The following is a 9,211-nucleotide window of genomic DNA, read 5'->3' on the forward strand; positions in this document are numbered from 1 at the left end:
GTCATGAAGAACGCATTATTTCTTTTTGTTTTTAAAAGCAGACCTTTTCCCCTGCCCAGCAGAGTGGGTGTCAGTGGTACTGGCTTGTCCTGCTGCCAGGAACGAGTCCCTGTTTTTGGAAAGCCATTTTTTCCCACCTCCTGCCAAGCCAGAAATAGAGCAAATGAGAATGATTGCTAACAAGTGAAAAATTGCCGAGGACAGTGGTGGCTTTCCTGAGCGTCACACGTATTATCAGGTCGCAGTTGGTATTGACAGGGATTGTGTTGACTCGGTTAGCTTGGGAACGTCACATGGTTTGGTTGATGGACTTGAAGGAGGGTGTGGGGTGGGTTGGTTGGTTGGTTTTGTTTTTGTTTGTCTGTTGATTTACTTGAAGCTCTTGTGTTTTAACTGAAACAGGAAGTCTTGGGGTCAAAGCCCTGAAAGTCCTCAGGGTGTTTGAGTACCTATAAGGAGAAGGCAGTGAGCCAGTCCAGGGGACACAGGGGGAATGAACACTGCCTTTCTGAGAACGTGCTTCTGAACATCATTCTTTTTGGTGCAGCTTTATCGCAGTGACAGTGACAGTTCAACACTGCCCCGGAAGTCCCCATTTGTCCGAAATACTTTGGAAAGACGAACCCTTCGCTATAAGCAGGTGGGTGCCACATAAACTAATATGCAGCGCATACTTACCCTGGGAGTTGTTTTTATAACCCTTAAAAGGTAATATTTTAGGCAATATTAGTTAGAAGGTAATATATTTATTTCCTTGTTAGGTATGAATTTTAAAAGCATATATAATGTCAAATGTTACAAATATTTCTTAATTTCCTAAGATAATGTCATGATCTAAGATAATTCATGGATCTTTACATTTAAAAATATAATAAATTAATAACATACGTAATAATAAGCAATCGACCATTCTGCGTGAGAGATTTGTTTTCTTTTCCGACAGGAATATGTATAGTTCAGAAGATTTGTTTGTCAACGTAGAGTTCTTCTATATAGGACCGTTCTAGGTTTTCATTTCCTTTACCCACCACGTGTTTTTTCCACGTCACACCAATTTACAAAGTTTTGCTGCTTTTAGTTTGTAAGCTAGTGGTTCCTAGTCTTTTCCAAGAAAGGATTCTTTTAAAGGTAAAAGGTCCCCGATTTCCATGCGGCAGTTGTATTGAGAGTAGCTGCCAACTGAGAATGATAAGAAAAGACGTAATACAGCTGCAGAAGTGTCTCTCAGTAGCAACACCGTTGACGTTATGGACGGTGCACTGGAGCAGGTTGAGCTGCGTGCCTGGCCTTGACCCACTAGTTGCCAGTAGTACCCTCTCCCCCGAGTTGTGACAGCCACAAATGTCTCCAGACGTTGCCAGCTGTCCCCTGGGGGGCCGTCACCCGTGGCTGAGAACCACTGAGCTCTGCTGTGCATTCAGCAGTGCTTCTCAATGAATGCGTATCTAAGTCACATCATATATTTGCATTTAAATTCTGTGTATGTGCAAAATAATGTTATGTGTGTGTAAAAAGGATAGAGTTATTCAGTCCACTGAACGCACTGATGTGCTGATGGGTTTGTGATTTTGTTGCAGTAACTGCCCTTCCCAGGGTTGTCTGCCTTTGAGTGGGAAGTACTGCTCCCAACTCCACGTGCAAATTCTTTTCTCGTCTTAAGACTTTTCTTACCACAGCAGATTTGCTTACTTGAGGCTTATATAGGGAGCCTGCATGTGTTTGTGTGCACATGAATGGGTGTGGAGGTATAATTTTTTAAACAAAAATCACTCATATAGTTGATGACATGCTTTTTCCCCCTTATACAGTGGGTCATTTAAGATTTTCCATGTCAATATATTTTCAGCTTTTTACAATGGCTGCATTTTATGCTGGCCTTGTAATTTATTTAATCAGTTTCCTCTCGGTATATACTTAGGTTTTTTTCTGTTATAAATCTTAATTGGATCACTTTTGCACATCATCAGTTGTGCCTTTCAAATGCAAGTCAAAATGAAATTTCAGAACCAAAGAAAATGCACATTTTTTGGCTTTCGATATGTATTGTCAAATAGTAATTCAGAAGATTATGCCCATTTTTGATGCCGCCAGTCCCATATGAGAGGGGTCTATTTCTCCATACATAGGTTGTCATTAAAACAATTTTCTGTCACTAACTTGATATTGAACTGGAGTTTTAAATTAATCTAGTTCCAATCTATGTTTTTTTTTTTTTCAACGTTGGGCCATGTGTAGAGAAACACCTCTCCAATAACTGTGCTTCACCTGTCTTCCATTAATTGTGGAAGAACCTTCTAGAAGGCCTGAGCTGGCTGGCCGAATGGCACCGTATGCCTAGTTAGTGTGTGCTCACAGCTGCTGTCTCCTGCAGTCCTGTAGGTCCTCCGTGGCCGAGCTCATGGCCCGCACCTCCCTGGACCTGGAGCTGGATCTCCAGGCGTCACGAACGCGGCAGAGGCAGCTGAACGAGGAGATCTGCACTCTTCGAGAACTGAGGCAGCGGTTAGAGGACGCCCAGCTCCGAGGCCAGACCGACCTCCCTCACTGGGTGCTGCGGGATGAGCGATTCCGGAGTCTGCTGAAGGAAGCAGAGAGGCAGGTAAGAGGCCCGGGCCCTGCTTCAGGGTCCCTTTGGCTTCTCAGGCCTTCCTGGTCACAGTCATTGCCCTTTTCTCCACTTGTACTTGGATTCTGAGTAAGCATTTCAGATGATAAAACTGTAATTTAAATGATCCAAATGCTCATCTCAAGGAGCTGGGCTGCTTCCTCCATGCCAGGCGCCTGGTGTCCGTGGTGGCACCAACACACATCTCGAGGCTTTGCAGTTGCCGGGCATGGGGGGGCGGCTGGAGGAGGGGTCCCCGGGCCCTCCTGCCAGCATTCCCATTCCTTACTGCCCGCTTCGTGGTGGGATGTTCTGTGTTCCCTGTCTGTGAGGCATGACCCCGGTCACCCTGAGAAGCTCCTTTGAAGATTCCCTGGGGGGAGTGAATGGAGTGGGCCTCCCCACTGGGTCCCCAGAGCTGCGAGTGGCTTCGTTCATTCTCCTTTAAAATGAGAAGTAAAAACATCTTGTTCATCCAATGTTGCTTTTCCAGACAAGACAGACCAAACTTGACTTCCATCAAGAACAGGCAGCTGAGAAGATGCTGAAGAAGGCCTCCAAAGGGGTCTGCCAGCTGCGCGGGCGGAACCACAAAGAGCCCATCCAGGTGCAGGCCTTCAGGTAGGGAGAGAGGGAAGCCACCCGCCGGCTTGCTTGCTTTTTACTAGGATTCCTTATCGTTATAAAAATGTGAGTAAGTATTGAAACAAAACCACAGGAAGTGGAGAACAAAACAAGATCTCCGCTGCTGTTAGCATTTTGATGTTGCCCTATCTTTTTTTCCTAGGCACTGTTTTTTCCCAAAGTGCAACTTGTAATCTTAATGTAGGTTTAATTTTGCATTTCGTTTTTTTTTAATTAAAATATCCTGTTTTGCCACATAATCTGTTACCTTTTTTAGCTATAAAGTCTCATCTAATAGATAGAATTTACCTAACTACTCTATTTTATAACCTGCTTCTTTCCAAGTGTTTTCTGCTGTAGACAACGCAGTGACTTAACACACACACACACACACACACACACAAACACAAACACAAACACATATCACCTTTGCCTTGTTAGTTACCTTTTGATTGAAGCGTACTGTACACACAGGGAAATGTGCACGTCTGTACTGTCACCAACTCGACATGGCGAGAATCCAACATGATGTGCAATTTCAGCTTTTCCACCCCCGAGTGACCACCATCTGGAATTTGAATAGCATAGATTAGTTGTTCCTGGCTTTGCTTCTTATATGAGGAGAATTACATAGTTATATCTATATTCTTTTCTGTCTGACTTTTTAAAAAGTTGAGGTGAAATTCACATCGCATAAAATTAGCCATTTTAAAGTGAACAATTCCATGGCATTTAGTACAGTCACAATGTTGTGCAACCACCACCTCTATCTATTTTCAAAACATTTCCATCACCCCAAAAGGAAACCCCATACCCATTAAGCGTCACTCTGCATTCCACCCACCCCCAGCCCCTGGCAACCGCCAGTCTGCCTTCTGTCTCTACCACGTTGCCGATACCGGACATTTCATCTAAGTGGAGTCATCAGTATGTGGTCTTTTGTGTCTGGCTTCTTTCAGTCAGCGTAATGTTTTTGAGGTTCCTCCACATTGTAGTGTGTGTCAGAATTTCATTCCTTTTTATGGCTGAATAATATGTGCCTGACTTTTAGCCTTAATTGTTTTATACCCTGAATTTTCATGTCCATATCATAAAAGAATAAAACACTATAACATCTTCCTTCAATTATGATTTAGAACTCCTTAATTTATATAGGTTTTCATTTCATTCATTTATTAATAAAGCAAATATTTACTGAGCATCTGCTGTGTACCAGGCACTGTTCTAGGCACTGGAGACAGACAAACCCTTGCCCTCGTGAGACTTCATAACTTCTGTTAAAATTTAGAGAATCTGGGGCTGGCCCCGTGGCTGAGTGGTTAAGTTTGTGCACTCCGCTTCAGCAGCCTAGGGTTTCACCAGTTCGGATCCTGGGCATGGACATGACACCACTCATAGGGCCACGTTAAGGTGGTGTCTCACATGCCACAATTAGAAGGACCCACAACTAAAATATACAACTATGTACTGGGGGGATTTGGGGAGAAAAAGCAGAAAAAAAAATTTAGAGAATCTATGGGGCCAGCCTGGTGGTGTAGTGGTTAAGGTCCCATGCTCTGCTTCTGTGACCCAGGGTTCACGGGTTCGGATCCTGGGCACAGACCTACACTCTGCTCGTCAAGCCATGCTGTGGCGGCATCCCAAGTACAAAATAGAGGAAGATTGCCACAGATGTTAGCTCAGTGACAGTCTTCCTCAAGGGAAAAAAACGGAAGATTGGCAACAGATGTTAACTCAGAGCCAATCTTGCCTCACCAAGAAAAAAAAAATTTAGAGAATCTGTATACAAACAGATGTGTTGTTGGGGATTGAAATTCAATTGGTTCTATGAGTAAGAAAAGCTTTCATTGATATGAGAGCCCCCTGCCAGGTTTCACTGCGTTTATATCAGCTTCTAACCTGTCATTCTTTCCAATCCCAGGGAGAAGATAGCATTTTTTACAAGACCAAGGATTAGCATACCTCCTCTGCCCGCCGACGATGTTTGATGTCATGCTTTGTACACATGAAGTATTTATCTGCCTGTTTTATTTTCATGAAGTTCTTAGACTAGCTAAATTTGTCTTTAAAATATTTGTGCAAAGCTATTAATATACACATTTTGTAAAAAAAAAAAACACACATCTATCTATACATATCTATTTTATAATAGTGACGGCAACAGGGCTTGGTTTTCCCTTGTTGTGAAATTGACATCTCTGAAGACAGGTTATTTTATAAAAGATCAACTATCATGTTAAGAGTGTACAGTTTTTATGCTGTTTTATTTGACTAAAAGGCTGGAAGACAGAAACGAAGTGAGTTCAGGCAAATTCACTGTATTGTAATTTATTTATAGTACTTTTTTCCTTGAAGGAAAATACTGACTTTAAGATGTATTTTAAGACTGAAATTTTCTTCTTCAGTATTTGTCATGCAGTAGAATGGAACTTTGGGGCTGGTTTTGTTTCTGACACCCAAAATGCAAACACTCTGTGCTAAATTCGTCACTCATATCAGTTTCTCCTACATGCATTTATCACGTATATTGTACACGTTCACACTCTTTGAGTCCCGTTGAGCTACCATCTGCAGTGGTTTAGTCATAGTTCACGTGCTGTGTGTGCATCACAGAGGTCAGCCTCCCGTGTGGACCATGCACTGAGCGTCTCTCATTTCTGTGTTGTCTTATCCTGCATCTTTCTGTGCTCGCCATGAGTCTGAAGCAGGCCAAAGAGCCCCTGGCCTCCTGGGCTTTCACCAGCCTGTCCATGGTGACTGCCCACACTGCCCACCTTCACCAGACCACAGGTGGCCCCACCTTTGAGTCCGCGCCATCTGATCATGACCTACAGGGAAGGTGGCAGTGGAACTCCTGCTCTCCTCCTCTGTCCTGAAGGAAGGTGGAAGAGGACCAGGAACGTGCATTTGCAGCGAACCAGTGTGTCCGCTGATGGATATAGCAGTACGACATAGCCATGATAACCTTTGAAGGCGCTTTATTGTCGAAGGAAGCATATGTGGGTAACTAGAATTACCCTGCGAGTCACTTACAGGAGAGCATTTGATTTAAATCAGAATGCCCCTCCCATACTGGCGTCTACCCAATATTAAGAAATCTTAGAAGTAGTTCATGAGAAAAAAAATTTTATGTAATAAAAATATACCATTATTCTTTTAAAATGCCAAATGATATAAATATTTGCCTAATACGTATTTATTATATATGAAATGCACTCTCCTTTATGAAGCCTTGGAGAAGTAAATGAGGTGGTCACACGAAATATAAAAGAAAACAACTCGCTCTTCTAGATCTTTCTGCCCCTCCTTTGGAAATTCCCCCCCTTTAATCAGCATCCCTCTTCTCATTAGTCCATAACCCTCCCCCTTGCATAACCTGCCTTCCCTTTTACATTTATTCAAAATGAATTTTGTAGAAGCCTTTCATTGACACGCGACCTGTCACAGACAATGGAATTTGTCAGTGGTGGTAAGACTGAAAACTTTATGCTTTTGCACTGTTGTTATCTCTTGCTATGTATTTCTGCTTCTAGTCTTGCTGTTGTTTTTGTAATTTCTCTGTATACATACCCACAACAGAGGTGGAGACACACAAACACCGGTCCTTGCTGGAAACGCGCCGTGGCAGGCAGCATGGCTGAGCCATGGGGATACTGGCAGGCCCTCTCTCTGCCACAGCTGTTGCAGCGTCACACTCCAAGGAAGCAGTGTCTGCATTGGCCCGGGCTGTGCGGAGGGCGCATGTCTCGTCTCAGGCGTACGGCCCGCAGCAGGTGGGAGAGGCCCCTGGACACAGTGTCTGGTGCTGCTTGTCAGCAGCTGCCGCCTGATGCTCCCTGAATGGGTTGCTGGCTTGAGGCAGCTCTTCTGCCAACCCCTGTTCAGTAGCGATGTGGGGAGAACCCACTGTGCCAACACAGAAAGGCCTGAAATGAGGGTTTGCAAATAGAGTTCGCTGCCCAGTGTATACAGATTTCTGCTTGGAGTGCTCCCCGACCCCAGGGTTTACAAAAATCGCCCCTTTGCCCCACCAGAAGCAAATGCAGCCCCTGGACAGTGCAGCTCCAAGGAGCGCTTGTGTTGCCACCTTTCCAATTTGCTTCTCCTGCCTCCCTGCATGTGTCTGCTGTGGCCCCTGAACGGGACTGTAGTAAGCAAGGAAAGAAAAGCCAGACAAATTACGGAGGCAGAGGTGATGGCTTCTGTGCTGCTCGCCGTCCATACCGGCAAGGGCACGGGGATAGCGACAGAGGCCACCAAGCAGGCAGGAGGACACGAAACACCCTCATTGGCCTCTCATTCATGACTTGGTTTTGCTGCTTCTGACTAGTTAAGACTGCCGCCCCCCGGAAAATATCCTACACGTCAGAAAAGTGAAGTCCTATCGTCTTAAGGGGTGTTTCCATCCTACATTTTAATTTGTCTGTAGCCGTGCCTTGTGATGAGAAAACTCTGCCATCTTTTGTCAGCAATTTTAGTCCAGGGACGGTCCAAAATCTGCCACCAGGGTTCTTTAGGAACAGTGCACCGAGTAAAAGGGAATTTGGTCTTCACTTCATCTGATCACTGAATTGTCACCGCCCAAATGAGTAAGCTTCTGTTGTGGGAATAAGTTATAATCAGTATTCATCTCTGTTTTTGTCACTTCTTCTCTCTGTCATTTTTATTGTTTGAAAGTATTTCTTCTATAAAATTAAACTAACTTGCCTTAAGAACAGAATGGAAATGTGTGGTTCTTTTAAAAAAAATGTAATTAGACTTAAATATGTAATGCATATAATTTTTTCAACATAAAAATGGAGGCATAAAAATAGAAGAGTCAATGGGCCGGCCCCGTGGCCGAGTAGTTAAGTTCACATGCTCTGCTTCATTTCGCCGGTTCGGATTCTGGGTGCAGACATGGCACTGCTCGTCAAGCCATGCTGAGGTGGCGTCCCACATGCCACAACTAGAAGGACCCACAACTAAAAATACACAACTATGTACCGGGGGGGTGGGGGGCACTTTGGGGAGAAAAAGCAGAAAAAAAAAATAGAATAGTCAAATGAACACACATGCAGGCCCCCTGCCCCCACCCTCCCCAGCTTCAACATGGATCAGCTGTGGCTCGTCTTGTTCCCGCTGCACCTCCACCTGTCTCCCCTCCTGAGTTTGGAAGCAAATCCCATACACCTCGGTTCAGCTATAAATATTTCAGGATGTATTGCTGAAAGTGAAAAATCAACATATATGCAGTATCCTTATCACAGCTTAACATTTCATAACTCCTTCATGTCATTAAATATCCAGGGTTCACCTTTCTAATTGTCTCATGTCATCCATTTGTTTAACTGAACAGAATCCAAATATCCATTTATTGGGATTTTTTCCTCTCTCTGCTTTTTTTGGTGACAGCTTTCTTGAGAGAGAATTCACATATCATGCAATTCACCTGTTTAAAGGATGTAACGCTGGTGTGTAATGTATTCAGAGTTGTGCAAATATCACTACAACCAATTTTAGAGCATTTTCGTCACCCCAGAAAGAAACCCTCTACCCTTTGTTGCCCTCAATTCTCCCCTCCACCTGGCCCCTGGCTATCACTAATCTGCTTTCTGTCTCTATGGATTTGCCTGTGCTGGACATTTTACATGAACGGAATCATGCACTACGTGGCCTTTTGCGTCTGGCTTCTTTCACTCCGCGTAATGTTTTCCAGATTCATCCACGTTGTAGTGTGTGTCAGTTCATTCCTTTTTATTACTGAGCACTATCCCACTGTGTGGACAGACCACGTTTTGTTTATCCATTCATCAGCTGATGGACATTTGGGTTGCTTCCACTTTTTGGCTCTTGTGAGTAATGCTGCTGTGGCCATTCATGTTCAAGTTTTTGTGCGGATGTGTTTTCATTTCTCTTGCGTATGTACCTAAACGTGGAACTGCTGAGTCATGTGGCGGTTCTCTGTTTAACCTTTAGAGGAACTGCCAGACCGTTTTCCAA

At 44.0% G+C, this 9,211-nt stretch overlaps 1 protein-coding gene across 1 annotated transcript in view; it reads left to right on the plus strand.

The window, feature by feature from the left end:
* WWC3 (WWC family member 3) overlaps nt 1-7,949 on the plus strand; it is a 117,139-nt gene extending 109,190 nt beyond the window's left edge. The window contains exons 20-23 of the mRNA XM_070606126.1: nt 548-640; nt 2,372-2,599; nt 3,099-3,226; nt 5,151-7,949. Of these exons, the coding sequence (XP_070462227.1) occupies nt 548-640; nt 2,372-2,599; nt 3,099-3,226; nt 5,151-5,217 (516 nt within the window). The 3' untranslated portion in view covers nt 5,218-7,949. The remainder of the gene's footprint in view (nt 1-547; nt 641-2,371; nt 2,600-3,098; nt 3,227-5,150) is intronic.
* The last annotated feature ends 1,262 nt before the right edge of the window (nt 7,950-9,211 follow it).

This window comes from Equus przewalskii, chromosome X (assembly GCF_037783145.1).
Source record: "Equus przewalskii isolate Varuska chromosome X, EquPr2, whole genome shotgun sequence".
NCBI classification, from domain to species: domain Eukaryota; kingdom Metazoa; phylum Chordata; class Mammalia; order Perissodactyla; family Equidae; genus Equus; species Equus przewalskii.